The sequence below is a fragment of the Plasmopara halstedii genome (genome assembly GCF_900000015.1).
Source record: "Plasmopara halstedii genome assembly, contig: Scaffold_650, whole genome shotgun sequence".
Taxonomy (NCBI): domain Eukaryota; phylum Oomycota; class Peronosporomycetes; order Peronosporales; family Peronosporaceae; genus Plasmopara; species Plasmopara halstedii.
Window position 1 is genome coordinate 1,192,710 of NW_020187567.1, and position 21,359 is coordinate 1,214,068.

Genomic DNA, 21,359 nt, shown 5'->3' on the forward strand with positions numbered 1-21,359 from the left:
ATGTAGGATTGCGACGGTGCGTGTATTTCAATAAGACGGCACCTGAGCTCTCAAGCTACTTGCTTACCGGTGTCTTCAGCAACGCAGCGCATGTTGCATCTGACCGTACGTTGTGCATATCACCTCATCATTTGTCAAGGTCACCATTATTCTATGCAAGAAACCATACTCAAAGAGACGTGAAAAACGCATTCCTCGCCGCATTGAGCCGATACAGCCTATAATTACCTCAAAGATACGCTCGGCAACGATAGTTATTTTGCCATTTTTAGTGATAAATGTGCTGAAGTTGCTGCGCACGACGACGAATGATTTGTGGCAATCATAAATAATATAGGATGTGCGCTTTGAGTTCGACAAGACGATATTTCATCTAAAGTAGCTTCTTGCCGTGTGCCGGGTAGGTCTTCTCTGCCGCATAAGGCTGGCGAGACTCAAATGTGATCACGCGGACATCCGCATTGACATCTTTTTAAAATGAAACATACCTTGTTGCTTAGCAGAAGCATCACAGACGACGTAAAAATCTTGGTTAGCATTTTGATGAGTCAGAATCCGTGCACAATAACTTTTCTATTCCAGCCGTTTTGGGATATTGGTTAGAGGTCGTGCCACGTCGATATACTGTATTATACTTGTGCAAATAGTTGATTAGGCCAAGCCACCTCAAGTCCATTTGGCATCAGGACACTTGCCAAGCGTAGATTCCTTTTCGTCGCAAAATATGCCCGCAGGCCCTGCTACCCTATGAAAATATCCAAAAAGGAGGCCAAAGCCACTAGCCTGTATAGTTTCCTAGAGAATTTACTCGAGAACCACTCGACAGTGTCTAATTTGGATTTGCATATCTAAGTTACCATGCTCTGCTCGACTATGGACGAAAATATCGTCGAAATAGGTTTGTGCATAGCCACGATGCGGCCAGGACAGTGCGTCACCTGACGATTTAAAATTTGTAATGTCTATGAGGCATAACTGATCACCTCAAAGCATACACTTAAAGAACTCATTGAGTAAGAGGTATATCGCTGCCCCAAATCAGCATCTGACAATAACCATCAACTCGGTTGATGCACAAAGTATAACGGACCATTCTGCCCCGCAGCATATCCTACCTACTAATAAACGATTGCGCCGAAAATGTGGCTGTATTTAGGCTGTTATTAGCATTGACAATTGTCACTCGCTGTAAGATTTTCTGACACCAAAAGACGGCGTTTGATGAGAGGGTTTGAACGCACCAACAAACTCATTCACGACATGCTTTGCACGGAAGATCTCATCAATATCGTCGCACTCTCCCTTCGTTAAAGCCCTTGTCGCACTATTCAATATGTAAGATCATGTAACTTAGTTCCATGACGCACTTCCGTATCCAGCAGGATCACACTTGGTATATGATCTCACTACGACGTCATACACCATCTACAAAGATTCTCGAGAGTAGCTGTCTTAATTTTGCATTCAGTAATCTACAAGTACCTTTGTGATAGATTTACTAAGAGGATAAAAAACACAGCTCATTCCCCGGTATCAAATGGCGACCTTGCCGTTGAACAATTATTTCGTCATATCGCCATTCTTCCAGCGCTTCAAGAGCTACTACCGGAGGTCGGAAGGGAGGCTCGCAACGTGGAGATAACTTGGTCACTCCATTCACAACTGAACAATCTGTAAAGCTAATTACTCGTGCGGAATTAATGCTCTGTATGATACTCCAATCAAACGGTAGAGCTAACGTAGCTGTACCAGCACATCATGATTATATGGTACATGCTCTGAGGTCTGACCCTTATACTCATGACTTACAGTCTCCCTTCAAATTCACCGGCTCTTTCACGAGAGAGTGCGATACCTAATCGTTTTTACTCGCCACCAACTCTGGAGTTCTCAGCTGTTCATGACCGTCCCGCCAGTGAGACAATTCGGAGGCACCTACAAACATTTGTCTTATATCGACCTGACCGATATACACTCTGAAGTTAGCTACGTAATCGCGACCTCGACCTACTGCAGCTTTGCTTCCGGCTCTGGCCCGTGGCATCTAGAAGTATGATATTAACTGTGAACAGTCTCATGTTCTGCATGAAAGCCACCACATTTTCGTAATCGCGTTAAAAAGCTTCTGATTCCTACAAAAACTTTCCAAATGCTCCTACAGAAGAGAAAGAGAGAGAGCGAGAGACAGTAGGAAGAGCGCGTTTTCAAATTTTATTTGACCCGTAAATCATGGCGCGCTAATCTAAAAAACAAGATTGGATTGTATTTTGAATTTGAGGTCGGGACTAGTCGACATTTTACACTGTCAAAGTCCTCAAGATTAACTTCAAAGTTTGAACTACTAAAATCATGTCTCCATTTTGAGATCACGGATATTGTTTTCCGAATTGGCATCAACAATGCTGCTGCAAACCGTCTACAGTTGCACGTTGCATTTTATTAATAGACGGTTTTTACATTTTTTCACGCTCTGATCACCAACTCTGGGCTACGAGCCCAAACAATCTTGAAGGAAGTTGCTCCATTAAGAGCTAAATCTCCTTGACCACAACATCCAAGAGGAGCCATAAAAAATCAGCTCTCCCTACTAGCTCAGAGACCATCCATGCGATTCAGCCTGCGAAAGAGAATTAGACGCCACTGCAATGGTGAAAGCTATCAACGGCTACGCCAGTTGTCGCTTCCCTTGACAGGGAGACTAGAACTTTAAACGCACCCGATTGGCAGCACTAAGCGGTGCAAAAATTCGCGACATCAGTCTCTCAAACCTTCCCGCATTGAAAACGCCTCGTTTGTCCAAATGTTGCAAATTTGGGTCATTCTCCTATCTTTAAAACTTAAGAGCGACGCACACTCTCCGCTGAAGCATGGCCAAGTACATGGCCATTTCAGTTTACCTCACCCAGAGGCACCATTTTTTTCGTGTTACATGTCAAAGGCCTAGACGGTCAAAGTACAGTGGGGATCATCAGCTTCTTCACGGGCGCCCGGCTGTAGCGTTCGTGAACGTGCTTCACCAGCGCATTTCTAAAGCCGTGAGCGCCTCCAGGTGCTTGGTCTGTCAGGCGTCAGCTTCCTGATCTCATCGATACCCAAGGTAGGCAAAAGCTTTCTAGCTGGCAAAGTGTTCCCCACAAACATTTCACTTCTATCCTCGCAGAAAAAACAGTCCTTCACGACCAGATTGTGGGATTGACTATAAGTGCCACCAAGTGCAACTGGATGTGCAATCCGCACAGAATGTCTTGACTCTAGAGGTCCGCGCTGACAAACGCACAGAAGTTGAGTTTGTGCGCTCCTACAGGAGCCAAAGCGAAAGTTTCGAAGTAATTAGGTGTCAAAGTAGCAGTACATTTAATGCTTGAACGACTTGAATTACCTTTCTCCTAACGCTCAGTAGGTCTTGCTATGGTCTAAATTCATCCTAACTGTAGCCTCATGATATATTTATTACCAATCTTTGTACAGTCGCTCTAAAAGCAAGCTCTAAATCTACATACAATAAGACACTTTAATATGAGCGATAGTAAATAAATTATTATCAACGGAATCCTCCATAACACCTATATTCGGTAACTTAAAACTGTACACAATTAATGCTGTATCGTATTTAGTAAATTTGCACCAAATGTGTGGGAAAGAAGTAAACGAGATTTCTGTGCGTGTATCGTTTCACGTGGTCAATGCTTTCTCTCTACAAAATGCAGCTAGCCCCATTGCGCCAACAATACGTCTATACATAGTAATGGTGGAGTATCTTCTCGACATATCTGCGAAGTATATTTCAATGACCACTTTGTACCGAGGCGATATCTTTGACGCCCTAGTAAAAGGATTTGGGCCGAGAAACGCTCGTTAGTCCCCGTTACAGTAGCCTTTATCATGACAGCTGATGGCCAACAAGAAAACTGACGATCGTTCTTTTTCTTTATTGTCTTTGAATTCCGATATGATAGGTGGTCCGGAAGTAGAAAGCAAACAATGACGGACTGCTGGATTCCTTGATATTGATAGAGTGCAAAAAACATTAGAGTAAAGCTTTTGTTACGGTTTGCAAAAGTAGCACGACCTTGAGCTACAGTCATAGACCATGGGTCTTTTTGTGGAACAGATGCATAATTCTAATATGAATGACGTAAGCGACAACTCAAAACTTTCATACTTACCCGTTTCAGGATCTAGCTTTCTTTATATCTAGTCTTCGTTCCAGTCTTTCTTGTTTAATGAACAAGTATTGCAAGTGACTTGTGACCTAGACAATGACAATCACCATATAGATAATGTTGAGTACTGAGCACCGCACGTAGGAATCAGCCACTGAGAAATGCTGCTGGACATCGCCCCTTGTTCTCGTGTCAAGGCAACCATCGCAGATCTCTACTGGGTCGTCACGACACCCCGATAGTCACGAAATGTATTCATGTAGGGACTGAGTCCGGCGCCATTTATAAGGTGTGCCGAAAACGTCATAAGTCAGAGAGCATGTTAGCACTTTGTCGCATACGCCATAGAAGTCAGACTGGTCCTCGCTGAGACTCAATGCATCAGTTTAAACAAGCGTATTGTTCTTGAAAATGTCATCAAATCATACCAAGGTGTCATTGCCAGAGATTCTTTTTTTATTGAATCGACACAGCGACCGCCCGATATTGTCCTTGGATCACTTTCACTGATCCTCTTAACCATTGCTTTTTCTATCGTCGCTAGCTTCCACGACTTAATTTGCTGTACAGAGCTTGTTTTTGCTATACGCACTTGTACTTGGCGCACCAGACACCATGAAAAACGTCGACGCTAGATATACTATGGGGCCATCAGTTGAACCGATCACCATTTTTCCACGAACATTTCAGGTCCCGTAAATCAGCAAATTCATACTGCTAGCCATATAATCGATGAAATGTCTGCGGAACAACAGCTTGCTGTCATCGACCTGCCCCAATTCTTGTTTGTGACGTTTCGTAAAATGATGCTTCTTCCTGTCACTTTAGCGCTTGAGATGCTAAAGGGCATCTGCACCACCCATTGTCTATAATGAAGGCGCATCATCAACTTACCATTTTCACCTCGACTAGTCTTTACCTCAATTCATTGACGATGCTTTTGCTTCATCCGAGCAAAGTGCGTTCTTCCGATACTTTGACGAACACACTGCAAGATTTAGCGCTCAACTTTAGACAAGTGATATCAGCTTTTGAATCTTCTTTCTGGGTCGAGATGTTTTGAGCACGCTAAGCCTTGGTTTTTCTATGATAAATAGCTATTTATCCATTTATAACAAGTATTGCTTGCATTTTCACGCCACTTCATGCCTACTTGTTGGTAATTCAGTTCTATACAAAGTCAGTTTTTCATATTCGTGGGAGCAGGTTTTCCCAAAATTTCAACCGACCACCTTTGCTCGAGCAGCCAATGTAGTTTTTTCATGACAGGTTGTTTCGGAACCCTTGTCAGATATGTCCAATGCTTGATTATCGGGGCTCATTACATGTTGACCAACAACATTTATAGTAGCGTATTTGACCCTGGAATTTTCATCCACAACAAGAAATTAGATGACCGCTAATGGCTTCCGCGGACTCAGTTCCGTACAGTGGTGCAAGAACCTTTATATCACTGTAACTTATAAAAAATGTAGCGGGCTCTCATGAGTTCCTAAATATCTGTGTATTCACCTTTCTTCTATCGCGGCGGTATCATTATTATGTGCTCGCTGCAGCAAATGCAGTACAACATCAAGTTAATTTAACAATGTATATCATGAAATTGATTGACTTGATGTAATGACAGATCGATGTTTAAGCTCTTGGCCACAACAACGGATACCAGAGCTAACACTGCAGACATTATTATGTAAAATCAATTAATTGAAAGCAAATCTATCGCAGTGTTACTCTTCTCTGGTCTATTGACATAGCGTACGCTCAAGCCAACGTTGTGCCATCTCAGTTTCGTTATCATGCATAAACTTGCGCCGTGCCTTCATGCTATCGCTGACCTTATGAAGCACGCCTGATCCTTGTCCTGAGAACTCCGTTGCGTGGCGCTGTCTTCTGTTGCATAGTATCATTGGACAGTTCGTCTTGGCCGTATCGGCGGCGTAATCCCATTCACATAGTTGTTCGAAATATCTTTTGTATGTAGACGTTTTAGGAGAGCCAATTCTTCGTCGTCTTCCTTCTTCGCTTCCTTGAGTGATATCAGCTGTTCCAGACTTTTTTTATAGTGATCATACTTCGGGAACCATTTTTTCATAATCCAAATGTCGGACTTTTGTGTCAGATAATTAGATTTGTCAGCATAAGCAGCGAGTGTCGTTTTGTTGTTTATAAGGTTCCTGAGTTCTTTTTTAGTCAAAGGACCCTCGCCATGTTTGTATCCAGACGGAAGCCGAAACTTCGGTTGGGACATCACTGCATCTATATCGTTTTTACCCATACAACATTTCTTGAAGATAAACATAGCAGTAGTTTCACGGGCAGCCAGTAAAGTCCCTGCGACAAGCACCAAAATCTGAAGCCGATGCATGAGCACATACTGCGACCGTTGTACAGCAAAGCTTATTGACAAGTGGGAAAATCAAGACTAAAAATTTGATAGAGGACTGGCTTGTATAACTTATGGTCAGTACACTGCATGTTTATGAAATTTTCAAGGTTATTATTGAAGTAATGAAAGTGTCGCAATTCTCGCTTTAAGAAAACCAATGCGAGAAATGACTGCTTTCCAGGCTGCACACAATCAATCCAACCTCAATTGACTATTTGACGACTTACTTACTTATCACTAGGAGCGCAGCGCTGACGTCTCCGCGGATTGAGATAGGCACGTAAGTGCGCACTTAGTTGCCGTCAGACAAAAACATGGGCTCTCCTATGGTTCAATGCTCGTTTTGTTGAAGTCGGAACCTTACGAAGGTAAAAATGATTTGAATACGGTCAATGCATCTTTGGATCGGAAAACAGAATGGAACATAAACAATCTTTCTCCTCATCGTCGTATTGGTGTACGCTGTTACTCAGAAGAAGTTATGACATTAATAATGTCTCAAGAGTACGTTACCCAAATTACGCAGGCGCACTAAATGATTGGTTTCACACTCACCAACATATAAATCGCTTGTATTTAAATAGTGTTTTTATTTAAAGTACGATTCGCTGCAAAATAATCTACGTAAGCGAATGTATCAAACACTAAGTAAGCACATTATTTCTGCGCAAAAGTAAGGTAAACATGGTGTCCGAGAGACACATTGGCTGCTAGAAAAGGAGACACCTCAATTTTGTAGATAGTACAAATTTACTAAGCTGCATTATCATACTGAATATATGTACTTTACAGAGTTTGTTACCTTAGAGGCTCTCCAGGTCAAAGCTCACGAATCTAACGTTTGTGCGTTTGTGAAGCGGACTTTAAGAGTCGGATCTTCTTCTGTGCAGAGTTCATAGCAAGCAGATTGCATTTAACAGCATTTGTAGTTAGTCTCACGAGCAAATGTTATATATCATCTACGAGGATGGAACATGAAATATTCACATTTCTGTGTCCAAACAACTATACCAGCAAAATAGGCGTCCGGCTAATTTAATCCCGATGGATCAGGGAATCGAAGGCTGAAAGGCTGAAAGCGGTGATCGCGGGTCTAGACGCGCTCACTCGCTTTAGGAATGCGCTTGTTAGACACTCCAGTGTAGAAACAAATAGGTTTCAGCGTGAGACTACTGATATTGAGGCCATTAAAAGCCGGGTGGAGAAAATTCTTTCCCTCAAAAACGATAAGTAAAAATAGCCATGAATTCAGCTTAAATTCAACCGTAGCCACACCGCGTCGAGCTTGCATCGTGCTTGCGTCTCCAAGTTAGAAGGTCTCACGCGAAAGTGGGCACTTTCATGCAATACCTCAATAAAAGAGGCGCTCCCGATGCGAGAAGCTTTAAAGCGACAGATGTCGCGGGTGCTCGCACCGCCTCACCAGACGTATCGGGTAGCTTTATATTCCTTGTTGCTCCTCACGGGGCAAGACCTAGCAAGCAAGCACCAGGGGGAACGTACAACCATCGCCGCACTGGTGTCTGACACTATCCTTTGGAATAACCGATTATGATAGATATGAATGAACTACGAACGTGTGCTACTTGCGCTCAAACCTTCCACGTCCACCCTACCTTTTTGAAGAAGCGATGAGATATGCTGAATAGAAAACCTGCGATTTCCTAGCTTCTGAGCAGCTCCACAGTATTAGCAGATGTTTCGATTGTAGTACACAGATTTTCTGTATCTTGCTTGTCCGCTTTGCTTTTGTCTGGGTTGTGCTTCCACATAAGGTCGAAGAACGATTGTCTCAAGGGGTACCGTGGAGTTCCGATATGCTAAGAGCGATCTACCAAAAAAATGCGCTCTATTCTACTTCACGTAGGTCATGGTCAATGATACTCCGACTTAAAAAGAGCGACCTTTTTTAAAAGAGGTGGGCTTTACGTGCTATAGTTGTCGATTCAATGCACTGCACTTTGTGAAGGTATTAAACACGTGATAAATTCAAAAGCGTCGTTGAATTGCGTATGACGTCAAAAACAGAAGACAATGCCCCGAATTCTGAAAGAGGCCAAAATACTAATACGATATCCGTGCTTCTTGCGACAAAGGAACTAAAAAATTGTCGAAGATCGTACTAAGTCTTAATGTGAAGCTTGAGAGACAGCAGACAATATTGTATGGCCCGCACCTAAATTTGAGATACGATATCACCCTAGGTATGGCGTGATGGAAATCCCACGAGCGATGGATCGACTAGAAATCGAAGATCTAGGCCTTCTCCTGATTGCGGTTTGGTAACGCTTGTCCCTCCCCTGCCATATAACATAGAGGGGGTTTTGATGCAGGCACCAGCTTCCGTTTAGGTCATAATGTCCCTCTTCTGCCATATAACATAGAGGGGGTTTTGATGCAGGCACCAGCTTCCGTTTAGGTCATAAGATTGCCTAAAATATACAGCGATGGTATTACCAGGTGCCCTGAACAAAGCTTAACAGGCAGAGGCCGTAGTAAGCCGTGGCCTTAGGATAAGACGGAAAATGGCGACTTTACATTGTGGTCATCAGAGACTATCTCTGTTAAGATGGGCTCAGCCAACTGCACTTTAAGGCCCCCAGGTTTTTCTCAAGCGGCTTGGTATAGAACAGTCATGGGCTGTTTTAATCTGTGACAGGGACAATGGCGAGTGGAAGCGACTGGGTGCCGCTATCTCCCTGGCATAGTCGGAGGAGTTGGATGACGACTGTAATTCGCAAGTAGAAGAGCCAAAGTAAAAAGGATGCCCTATCCATACCATGAAGAGGCGGAACAGCTGGGTCAGCACAACTGTGTGGTGAACAAACCATGCAGAGTTGTGAAGCTCCATGAGTAAGGAAGAGGAAAATTATGTACTCATAGGTGGAGTAACTGGGGTAGCACTAGGGGCTCTCAATCTCATCTCGCTGCATTGACAACGCGATTATAAAGCTGAAATTCCTCGGAGGTCTGTGCAAGGAAAAACAAGACGTTAAGGTCACCGAAATGACATAGTTTGTAACGGATGGGAGCTGAGCACGTCGCCCGATATGGTTATACTTGTCATACATAGAAATTTGCGAATTACTCAGCTAGGGTGGTGAGGGCTATACTCAAGATTTTTAAGATCCTATGGTTTACAAAGATCGTGACGCTGTTCGGTGAGATAGACCATGCATGATAAGATAGTGAAATACATCATTTAATTGACTCGACTTACGGAGCCGATATTGGGTGACAAGATAATGCATCTAGCGAAGGGTACTGTATGATATCAATGGTGTTTTCTTCCATGCGAAGCACAAAAAATGTCGGGCAAGACAGTACAATTACTCGCACTCGCAGTCGACTTTTTGTGTCGGAAAAGATAACGGCGAGTGGCCATTTTTTATCAATATTTAAGCAAATCGCAGCCACGAATTTGACGCAAATGCCAATCTTGGAAAAGGATAGACTGCAGAAAAGCATGGTCAGCTTAACTATCTCACATGCGTATAATAAGCTAAATGCAGCCACGATTTTGGCGCAAATGCCGATTGTAAAAAGAGTGTGCTGTACAACAGGTCCGGCTGCATTTTTTAGTGTTCCCAACCAAGTCGATGACATTTATCAGCTGCTGATATGATACAGTACTTCACATCATGCAGCGGTGGATATTGAGAGCGAGATGCTCTAGTAATGCCATGTAAACTGCTTAAATTAACAGCGGTGAGTAGTCGTTTGGTGACTTAGCTGAGTGGCTATACCAGATGCTTCGAATGCATTGTTCACAGTCATGTAGAGCAAGAGAAATCTTGAATATCACATTGAGCCCTTGCGACGGTGCTTAACTGTATGCACACAAATAAATATCTCTTAATATAAATTGGGGTGAACTTGGGGCCGAAGAAGTTTCCTTCCAGATTTTCAACCAAAAATAGGGACTCCGGATCCCTCAAATAAAAGGCATTAACTGATCGATTAAGGTCTCTGCCTTAAAGCTCTTTAAGAAGCGGATTGGCATGATACGACTTATCATCGATCGTCTTAAATTGACACAAAATTGTGCCAAGTCCTCGGCAACTGAGCACCAAACACCCGGGCGACGAATTTCTGCGTCGAGGATTCGGAGGAAGTCGACTTCGAGTCGGATACTTCTTTCCCGGTATGAAAAGACAAGGAGGGCGGGGTTCGCTAACGGCGCGACGTAGCTCAGCTCAAACTTTGCGACCACCGAGCCCCTTCTCCATCAAGTATAATGTGCACCAGCTTGGTTGTTTCTGATCTATACATATCATACATCGTTAAGCACAGCGACGGCATCATCAAATCTCTCACAGTGAATTTCAAGATGGACATTCTTCTTTGCTGAGTATAACATTGAGGTAGAAATTATGCAGGGTCGGCTAAATTTCGTGGTAGACGCGCTTCCGCGTCGCTTCGATAAATCTTGTCAAAAAATCACAATGGTGGTGCTACCAAAGATGAGGCGATACGTATAGCTTATGGGTCGAATGCAAATTTTGCTGTGCTGCTGATTGATTTGGTTAGCAATGAATTTGAGAGTTTAGATGTTGATAAATTAAAGCGCGAGATTGCACTCCTGCATCGCATGGCTGTATTTAAAAAGTACATAGATGGATAGCCAGACTTTGCCGGAACCGGCATGCTGCTCAAGTTCCGCGCCATGCAGTGGAGGATTGACCCGCTGCTATGCACACATGTGCTAACTCGCGTTTACATTTCTAATTGAATAGCGCTCACCAGCAAAATGTCTTCATCAACCGAGTTGGCCAACTAAGACCTCTCACATGTTTCACACCAAAATTATATCATGACGAGCCACCACTCGTGAAGTTTTGTAATACAGGGCTTTAGCTTTTGGTGTTCCAAAGACATAATACCAGTAATGTGATATTTGTGGACTATTTGAGCAAGATTGCTCATCTTGTTGCAGTCATCGATAAAACGACAGATGAGAATATTGTCAAACTGTTTCACTACAAAGTGTTTTGCCAACATGGCTTGCCGGTGGTCATTGTATCCGATAGAGATCTGCGCTTTACAGCAAAGTTTGGCAAAAATAATTTAAGATGCCGAAGATTGGACATGTCAGTCACTGACCAATCGCAAACAAATTAATAGACAAAACTTGTGAGGCGCGTTGCGAGAGATTTTATAATGAGCACTAGCGCGGAAAGACTACTGTGCTGGAGCAAATTCTTCTCGTCTCTCGGTCATGCGTTAAATAACGCAGTACGTGCCTCTAATGGCGTTACCCAACTTTACAAAATGGTTTGGTCAATATCCTGACGCCTTCACATGATCGCGAAGCAACCCCGGCCTTTGGCAGGAGCGGCTGTCGATTTAGTTCGCCTCGCTAATATCAAACCGGTCGCACATAGAAAAAATATCATTGGTTCTATTTGGATCAGATTAAGCGTCATGAGCAGGGTAAGCGACGCCTTGACTAGGCACAACGACTTTAAAGGCAGCACACCGATGTCAGGGACAGGCAAAAATGCACTAATATGCTGTGCGCTCTTTGATCGTAATTAACGAATCTACACAAACAACGTCTGCAGTCTTTAATACCGATTGCGTTCCGGTTACATTGGACCGTTCACAGTCTCAGCAAGCAAGGGGTCAACTTGTACTCTGAAATTCCCGACGAGATTTCAAACACGTCCAGCTGTCTTTATGAGCTGTTGGAGCCCTACCACAACCCACTCTGACAAGGCAGTCCAGTTGGGGGGCTCAGGTCAAGCAGTACGATGGCGAAGCTCAAGGAGGGATTCTACGACCCAGAGATAACAACCTTGTTTGCGCGCCATGACATTCAGGCGGACTCGACGCACCACCATTAGCAGGATAGATCACGAAAGTTGGTTGCTGGAGGGTCAATCTTCACCGGCATTGCACGATGAGTGAAGGACCGCCATCTTTCATACGTCTGACAACAGGCGGGTGAACCAGGGCTCTTCATCTTATCTGGTGAATTGAAGAGTTTACACTGAAAATGGAAATGGAATGGTCATCTGTATTCCATGCAAGTTTGTGACCCCGCTTCGGCTGAATCGCTTTGGTGTCGTGACCGCCCACGACTTGGCAACCCCATGGTTTTAATTAGGCATGCTCGCCCGTCGCAACGCGTTGATTACTAGTGATAGGTGACCGATCTCCGTGTATCGACCCTTGACTAGTAAAAATAACAGCTGGCACATGAAGACAAACTGGTCTGTAAGCAGTACAGATTAAAGTGATGGGTTGTTACCACGACGTCCGTGTCGTGCTTTGAATCTTTGAGTCAAACGTAAGACGACGCTCAAGACGTCGCTGATGCTAGCTTGTAGAAACTTTGGACGGGTGAAACGGCGTTTTTCCTCGCATAGTGACCAAGCAGATTCTTATAATCAGCGATACTATCGCCAGCTTCTACTACCCCAGATACACCCTCAGAGAGTGTAGGGGGTTATCTGGGCGCTGCTTCAAGCGCACAAAACGGTCGCGGAGCGACTTTTTCGCACTTCATTCGCTCTAGGTGCGAGCGGAAAACCCCTCATACATAGGCGTGTTGGGACCCTACACCAGCGCGTCGAGCAACTTCGGACGCGATACAACCGTCATCACGTCGAGATTAAGGCAAGAGACGGCGTGACTTTTACGATTGCAGTAAGCAAGCTGGACTCTCCGATCCAGGACTATTTGCTGATATTGAGCCGAATATCATTGTGGGCTCTACGTTGGGGTGCCGAAACACTTTCGCCAAAAGGAAAGGGCATAGAGTTTGCGAACCGTGCAACTGGTAGCTGAGCGCAGTGAGCACCTTCTCTCTGGATGATGACTAGAGTGTGTGTCGCCGGGCAAGATTGTATGTGTTTGGTCAAGACTCGGGGTTATAGCCCGTTTCCTCGGATGACATCTCGGGATTCTCGACGGGAATTTCGTTAAGCGCGTCCTGCTTTTTAGCAAAAACTTGTTGAGCCATCCTATTCGGTACATGGGAAAAAACTTTTAATGCATGTACGCATAGAAGAGCAGGAACGGCAAGTTGCAGAAAGAGGAGTGGTACGTCAGGGGTAATTTTGCAAAAGGTGATTGCTCCCACTGAGTCATAAAATGATGAAATAAGTGTGAGGTCAAATGTGGTCCACTTCTTATTAGCTCGCTTTGCTATTTCGAGAGAAAAATATATTTCAGTATCTCTTATCAAAAAACGTTGATTTTTCAAACATGCGGTCTGTCTTTTCGGGTGTTTCGTAGCTTTTCTAAATTTGGATACTACGGTACTTATGAATATCCAAAAATTCACCGAGTGGAATGATACCGTATTGTGCTTACTATACCAAATGTCTTAAATGCTCCGAGTATGGATTTAGCGTTTAATAAACGGTATAATAATATCTTTTCCAGGAAGAAAATCCTTCGCCTCCTTAGACCATGTAGACCTAATATTTTGGAAAAGACCTTACAGAAAAAAGAACGCTTGGCTGAAAAAGTGGAATATTGTTTATAAACGAAAGAATATATTCATGAAACTCAAATATCGACATTTTTGCCAAAAGATTCAATGTATGATATTTAGTGATATTTTAATTCGATGCACCCAAGTGCTACTATCAGGCCAAAAGTAAAGACCATGGGCGGATATAGCTCTTTATACTAATCTAACTTAGTCATCATCATCATCGTAAGTGTGTTGGGCTTTGTTGTCAGCCTTCTTGGCAAATCCCTTAATTTTATCGGCCCACGAGTCAGCAGTTTCTTGGACTTTAGATGTGACATTAGATGCTGTGCTTCTTAATTTGCTCTCAGCTTCCTCTTTCCCATCAATTGCGCGGTCGCGCGCATTGCGAGCACGTCCCTTGACCTCTTCAGCCACATTGTTCGACTTGTCTTTAACTTTGTCACGCACATTCCGAGTACGTCCCTTGACCTCGTCAGCCACATTGTTAGACTTGTCTCTAACTCTGTCACGAGTTTGGCGAGCACGACCCGTTGCCTCTTCAGCGGCATCATTTGACTGATCCTTGACTCGATCCATCCAGTCATTGTCCGAATTCTTCCAGCTGCGCTTGCCTTGGTCCTTATTGCGCTTCAGCACATCCTGTGCTCAAAAAATCCAGAACGTCAGAAGCAATTTGTTCAACAAAGAAAGAAAGACCACTGTACCTGGACACACTGGCGATAGTCTTCAGTCTCTTGTTCACAGCTATGACGGTCGTACGAACCTCCCCACAATTTCTGAAACCAGTCACCATAACAGGCTTTGACACGATCCTTTTGTTCTTGACACTCGGCAAATGCGTTCATTATCGTTGTGTGTTGCTCTGTGATTAATTGGTAATGAGATTCTTATGGCAACGAAAGCTTCTTCCGGTCAGGGAAGTGGCGCAGGATGTCGCACCCATCGTAGACGTTCTCTAGCAAATGAAAAACGGCGCAGTTTTTGCGACCTTTAGTATATAATACTGGTTACGTCATCCGCGATGGTCGTAAGAAACTTGTGAGATCGTATTTCCTTTCTAAGTTCATATATTTACAGTTAGAAAGAAAGTGGCTGTCAGCATTGGCTGCCTGCAAGTTGCGGCTGCAACGGCTTGGATCGGCTTTCGCAGGGAAATATCGGACACAATAAAGACTTCACGTAGATATAACCCGATAGCTTAACTTAACTATACTTGAAGTGAGGGCCGGACTGTCATCAACGGTAAGGTCCACCAGTTCGGTTCTTTACTCCCTCTTTCACAGTCAGAGCCAGCAAGACTTTTGCCGGCTTATTCGTCGAGTCACCATCACAGTCACTCTTTAGTCCCACCACAGTGCTCGCTATGCCTCCTACTGGCCGCAGTCTTCGCAACATGATGCGTGGCAGCTCGTCGTCTGAGAGTTCAGGAATGTCTGACGAGAATGAAATTCAGATGCAAGGCTGGATGCGAAAGCAGAAAGAGACACTGCGGTCATGGGCGCGGCGATACTTTACGCTTAATGGAAAGGTGCTCACCTATTTTGATAGTGAAGACACAAGTCGTGGCGCACGTGGTGTGATCGAGTTTGTTGACGTGACAGCTCTTACAACCGAAAAGAATGGACTATCACTTCATTTGGTGAATGGTAAAGAAGTTCGGCTTATTGCCGACACACACGTGGCTTTTGCAGCCTGGCTTGCTGTACTTTCGGCTGCTGTTAAAAGACCACGTACTAGTCAAAATCGAACTAGCAAAGAAGGATGGGCCCATTGTCTTACTGACGACGATGTTTGGACACGATTTTTCGTTGTAATCAAACATGATAGCTTTAGTTGCTACGAATCCGAAGATGACGATGCTGAACTTGCGCTTTCTGGACTCATTCGCGCTGTTGATGAGTGGAATGGCAAACGTTTTGGTGTTGTCTGTTCTCTAAATCGTGGTCGTACCATCAAATTGTGTTTTGACTCTGCTGAAGAGAAAATGTCATGGTTTCTTACGCTTGAGCTTTCTGTCTCGTACGGAGCTGCACGAATGAAGAAAGAAGCGTCAGTTAAGAACAGCAATAGTGACCATAACCCTGCACTACGTGCTGAAGCATCCAAGTCCGACCTTGCCAATGCTGCTGCAGATGATGGCGTATGGATTTAATCTATGAGATATCTGATAACTAAACGGGGATAGAGGAACGATAGAGCTTTTAAAGTGCTTTATATCCGCTTTTGCAAGAGGAAGGGATATAGCCTATCCCCCGATGGCACGCTACATTAGTGAATATTGTGACCACTGCAATGATGGTTGCGCTTGGGGTCAAATACTTTTTGGTGTGGTGCTGCTATAGCGCTGTAGAAAGAGGTTCATTTTAATGTTAATATCAATAAATGAGAGTGTATTGAGCCTATTGCGAGCTGGTAGCAGCACTTGACTTGAGCTCGAGACATAAGGCTGATTACGGTATAGACTCTATCGTGATTACAACAGTTCTTAAAACCCAAAGCTTTATTGCAAAGCGTGCTGGATACAAGTGTTCATGAGAAAGGCAAACAAATATATATATATAACTTTCGAAAATCGAAGTCGAAAATATTTCAGCGATACTAATACTAGTGTACTTAAATCTTTGTGCGGGGTGTAACTACTTGATGCCTAAGCTTTTTGACGTGTGTCTGTTGTGCTTGCCGTTGCACTATTTCGACTTCTAAAAGTACTTTATATGCTCTATGTGTTCAGACAAAGATGTTGTAAGCTCTAAAAGCTTTTCATGTCTAGAATGCATAACACGAGTGTATATGTAGTATAGTTAAAGCTACAGTCAAAGTAAGTGATATCCAGCTTTACTCCAATATACCGCTAACAAGATTACTTAGGATTGCATCCCACAGTGACGTTCCACCTCCAGTTTGCAAAGGGTAACTATCCATGTCTTTAACGAGCTGTGTGCGCCAACAGACACAAATGTGTATTCGCGTCCTTTATAGTCCAAATCTTACAAAAGTCATAAGGGAACGACAGGACCTACTTTTCCGAAAGAGTGCAAATCAAATCATCATAACACAGCCTCTCACTAAATGGTGTCAGGGCGCGACTGCGGTGGATTGCTGTGCAAATCGCACAACAGAAGCTATGATTTAACGAGTTCTCGTTCTCAAACGCACAAAGGAAGGGTTTTGTATTACATTCACGAGCAAACCGAAAGCGTTTGTTCTTCCTTTCTAAGAGTCCAGTCATTGTTATGTTACCTAAGAAAATGAACCCTATGTACTGTATTGCGCTAGATCAATGCATGACAATCTTAATAAGTAATTTTATATATGCTGCATTCTTACTATGAACTTGATATGTAGTCGCACTTCTGTTGTGAAGGCTACTATTCGGCTAACTGGTAATGATCACGATGCATTGGTACGCCATTACTTGCGTTTCAAATTGTTGGCGACAGAGGCAGCAGCGGACGGAACTTCGCAAAAGAGGTTTTCATGATGTAGAGATTGGGACGAAATTTATGGATGTCTTAAATATAGATTAGAAGGTCTTCAATCACTGCACTTTGTTCGAATTTGAGGACGGCTAAAATGGCGGATGCTTGATAAATCGCGTGCAACGACTAACACATACGCGACGACCTTTGATTTGCTTGGGCCGATACACCGATCGTGCTCCGAGTGGCCCGAAAGCTGCATCGAGCTGAACAAGCGTCAGTCCTAACCGTTTCTTCTCTGGAACTTGGACATACACATGACAGAAAAAAACTTTCAAGTTTGCCAGCAAAGATTACTTGCTTGCTTGGTAGAGTTACCGACAGTGCGTGTTGGCCACCGACTTCGAAGTAAAAAGCAGTCGCTACAGCGTCACCCCAATTCGTCGTTGGCAAACCAGCATTTCGATCATTCAGCGTAAAGTGATCCATGCACTCAGCAACTCCATGAAGCTGAGGTGTGTATGGCGGTGTAACTTCTTCACTAGGACAAGCCTGCAAAGAGCTTACCGTTGTACTAGAAGTGTATTCTCCGCCATTGTCGTACTGAAGGGTTTTGACACGCCTATTCGTCTGATTTACAGTCAGCGCGATAGAGGTTACAAACTTGTCGGCTACCTCAGACTTGCTAATAGGTACAAATTGACGTCGAAAATTATGACGAACGAGCGCTTCCTACAAGACGTTGGTGTCTGTATTGGACCGCACACGTCGCTGTGAGCGACTTAAAGCACGTTTTAGCACGATGTGGGGTTGACTTCATAAGATTGGAACCGTTTTGCTTTCCAAGTGCACACCGATTAGAGAACTTCTGCTGGTATCATGATGTCAAGTTGATACCAGTGCCATATTCTTTTGTGACAATAGTATATTTTCCACCATGGCTAGTGTGACCGTGTCAAAGATTGCTTGGGGTTCTTCGTTGTGTCCTCATCACATTTCAACGCGCATGCCACGAATCCGCCACCGAAAGGGAACTTATACACAACTTGTACAATCTTCTGCCTTCACGGACTCCATGTCTCCAGCGAAGGCCTTTCGGTTCGGCAGGGCATCCGTCTTGCTCAAAATCGACTGGATTCACATCCTTGGTACACCGCCCAGAAAAATATAAGCTGGACGAGAGCTTTGGGGATACCAAACCGTTGACAGCTCACTCTTCTTCACTCCACGCGGTGTCGTCATCGTATACGGCAGTATACAGTTGCTCTTTCAAGACTAATTGTGCAACTTCGAATCACTGCTGCTTCCGCCATCCGAGCCAAGCTCTAGGCATCTAGCAATACGATTGGAATCGCTTACAAAAATAGAGTATCCTGCATGGAAGTTATCGCAGTTTCATAACCGCATCAAAAGCGCTTCTGTCTCCTATAAGAGGTGTGGGTTGGTAACTCAATTAAATTGCGTAGTACCTACTTTTGTTAACTTTCAGTCGACCATTGGAATCTGGAGCTCCAACAACGCTGTATCTAGAACGAAATCAATCCTTGAATTAAGTATTCGGATCAGATAATGCTTTCCGCTGTCAATTCTTTCAAAAGTCACATAAAATCTAAATGAACCTTTGACATGCCCTCGTTGCACGACGCACGATTATTGTATTCCTTTTTGGCTTCTCGATGACTCCGCAAATTGTCTACTAATTTGTTGTCGCGCGGCATTCAGAATTGCTCGACGCTTCTAGATCTATCGGCACTTTCCACGGATCCACAAAGCTCGAGTTTCAACAACCGTGGGCTATGAGCTACACTTTTTAAAGAAAGTCTGTAACGGGGCTTCACGCACCCAGAGTGTTACAAGGTTACACGTACCCTTGTATGAAAATGCGGGTCACACAAGATGGTGGGACCGTACAAAGGTGGATTACACAAGTCGGTGAGATCAAACAATGGTGTGGCTACACCGTAACAGGTACGTGGCAGGACACCCACTGGTTATTCATACTAACAGGTTTTCCTATTTAATTGGAAATACCTAAGGTTGTAGACATAGGCAGCTCTGCCTCAAATAAACCATTAAATACAGTTTCAATTTTGAACAAAAGAGCGTCTTTGCCTTGGTTAAGGATTCTGAGTACTCTTCAAGGAAGCGGGCTGTGATTCGCTACACTCGTACTGGTTCTGGTATCGATCGTTAGGTTGGTGACCCTAGCTAAGCTTCCTATGAGCAAAGAGCTACGGCAACTTCTCTGCGAAGTCGCCTCTTATCAAGCCGGGCCCGTTAACCACGACCACCATGAGGAACAGTAGAATACAGCTTTCCTCCAACAACTCAAAGACTAGCCATGCGAATGGTGACCATTTTCGCCCCGGGTGAGGGCTTAACACCAATTATTGACGGAAGCTACTAACTCCAATATACACTTTCCGGTTATCGCTTTCTTTGACGGACAGACAAGAACTATCTGCGCAACCTATATCTGGTCAGGCAGTGCAAACTTCCGTGACATCTGTTTCAAGACTTGCCACGTTGAGAACGCCTCTCATATAAAGATATTGCATATTTGTGTTATTTCTGCTATTTTGAAGACCGCACGCGTGACGCACAGTGTTCATTGAAGTATAGCGCAATCCATGGCCATCTCAACTACCGTCATACAAGGGCAAAAAATTGTTTGGCTTCCAACGGTCTGGATGCTGGACACCAGCGGTCTCTTGTTATGTGCATTTTTTCTACGATCAGCGCTCTGCTACTTTGTTTCAAAATGTGCCTTCCCAGAGCATTATCGAAGCTGGTGAGTGCTTCCAGGTGATCTTACACCACCCCCCGCTCATTTGCCTCCGCTTCTCTGATCTTATCGGGACCAGCGATAGACATAAGCTTATCTAGCTGGTCGAGATGTTCCGAGGATAGTATTTACTTTGTGTTCCATCCTCAGTCCTTGACGACTCGGTCGAGTAATTGACTACGAGTACTGTGCAACAGAGCTGCAGTGTACCTTATGCAGGGGAAGTTCCGACTTAAAAGGGTTCGCGTACACAAACCTTCGGAGGCCTGTGCGCTTTTTTCAAAAGCGGAACAGACAATTTCTATCGTGACTAGGTGACTATTAAGTTATTCATCATACCTAATGTTAATTAGACTCGAGCTTGATATATTCGTTTGCTATCGCTTAGTATTTGAACAGCTCCTCACTTCTGATGTGTGGCTAACAGCCTACATTTATGACAGACCCTCCTCTTCGGCGTTCTGTTATCTTGATTAATACTGATACTTTAATATTTTAATAAGTGCGATGTGAATCTCGCTCATGGTTTAGAAGGCGCCACGGAGCGACTATTACACTCGTTTTGCTCCGTGTGATCTGATGAAAAGGTGTTGCAGCAGCGCGACTAACGAGTCAGAACCGTGATCACAGTGTGATTCAGGCAAGAGTCGGAGTGGCCACCACGTCAACTTTAGTTTTTAAGACAGTAATTCAAGTAAAAATTTATATGAATTTCGTACAATTGTATCAATTACAGTATTGTAGATACAATACTAAATCTAATACAATTGTACCCAATGTCTACTCAAGATTACAGCCTTCACCTCGTTACAAATGCCCGTCATACCTAAAGCAACTTGAGAGTTGATACCGACTGTCAATGCAGTGGCCGTCGATGAGTTTAAAGATCATACAAGATGAGCTGATTAGCTCAATACCATTTGCCATCAATTAATCAGATGCAGTTCATGACTTAAGGCAATAAAAGAATATTCCAAGGTCGCAAGCTAAGAAATAAACCTGTTTAAAGTCCTAAGAGCGAAGATAAGGGTCAAAAGTATCACATCTATCCATCTTAGTCACAAGAAATGACAGTAAGAGTACGATGATGTCAGTGAAATTGCGCCGTCTTTATTAAGAGTCTGTATATGTTTTGTGCTTTAAACGTCTGAGTCGAATT

General features: G+C 43.8%; 5 protein-coding genes across 5 annotated transcripts; 2 read left to right on the forward strand and 3 right to left on the reverse strand.

The window, feature by feature from the left end:
• Positions 1 to 3,707: 3,707 nt before the first annotated feature.
• PHALS_14644 (uncharacterized protein) lies at positions 3,708 to 4,085 on the reverse strand (the record flags this gene model as incomplete). Its single annotated transcript, XM_024728509.1, has 2 exons — positions 3,708 to 4,000; positions 4,070 to 4,085. 2 exons carry the CDS (start codon positions 4,083 to 4,085, stop codon positions 3,708 to 3,710), a joined length of 309 nt encoding a protein of 102 aa, XP_024578979.1.
• A 1,221-nt stretch (positions 4,086 to 5,306) lies between these two features.
• PHALS_12872 (uncharacterized protein) lies at positions 5,307 to 6,462 on the reverse strand (the record flags this gene model as incomplete). Its single annotated transcript, XM_024728510.1, has 7 exons — positions 5,307 to 5,312; positions 5,393 to 5,525; positions 5,593 to 5,616; positions 5,676 to 5,713; positions 5,789 to 5,837; positions 5,895 to 5,905; positions 6,115 to 6,462. The coding sequence occupies 7 exons, from the start codon at positions 6,460 to 6,462 to the stop codon at positions 5,307 to 5,309; spliced, it is 609 nt and encodes a 202-aa protein (XP_024578980.1).
• A 7,738-nt stretch (positions 6,463 to 14,200) lies between these two features.
• Positions 14,201 to 14,939, reverse strand: PHALS_12873 (Mitochondrial distribution/morphology family 35/apoptosis; the record flags this gene model as incomplete). The annotated part of the gene is made up of 3 exons (XM_024728511.1): positions 14,201 to 14,635; positions 14,701 to 14,858; positions 14,936 to 14,939. The coding sequence occupies 3 exons, from the start codon at positions 14,937 to 14,939 to the stop codon at positions 14,201 to 14,203; spliced, it is 597 nt and encodes a 198-aa protein (XP_024578981.1).
• A 420-nt stretch (positions 14,940 to 15,359) lies between these two features.
• PHALS_12874 (hypothetical protein F443_13691) lies at positions 15,360 to 17,129 on the forward strand (the record flags this gene model as incomplete). The annotated part of the gene is made up of 4 exons (XM_024728512.1): positions 15,360 to 16,136; positions 16,798 to 16,814; positions 16,865 to 16,906; positions 16,976 to 17,129. 4 exons carry the CDS (start codon positions 15,360 to 15,362, stop codon positions 17,127 to 17,129), a joined length of 990 nt encoding a protein of 329 aa, XP_024578982.1.
• Positions 17,130 to 17,324: 195 nt separating this feature from the next.
• Positions 17,325 to 17,523, forward strand: PHALS_12875 (uncharacterized protein; the record flags this gene model as incomplete). Its single annotated transcript, XM_024728513.1, has 2 exons — positions 17,325 to 17,399; positions 17,437 to 17,523. The coding sequence occupies 2 exons, from the start codon at positions 17,325 to 17,327 to the stop codon at positions 17,521 to 17,523; spliced, it is 162 nt and encodes a 53-aa protein (XP_024578983.1).
• Positions 17,524 to 21,359: the final 3,836 nt, after the last annotated feature.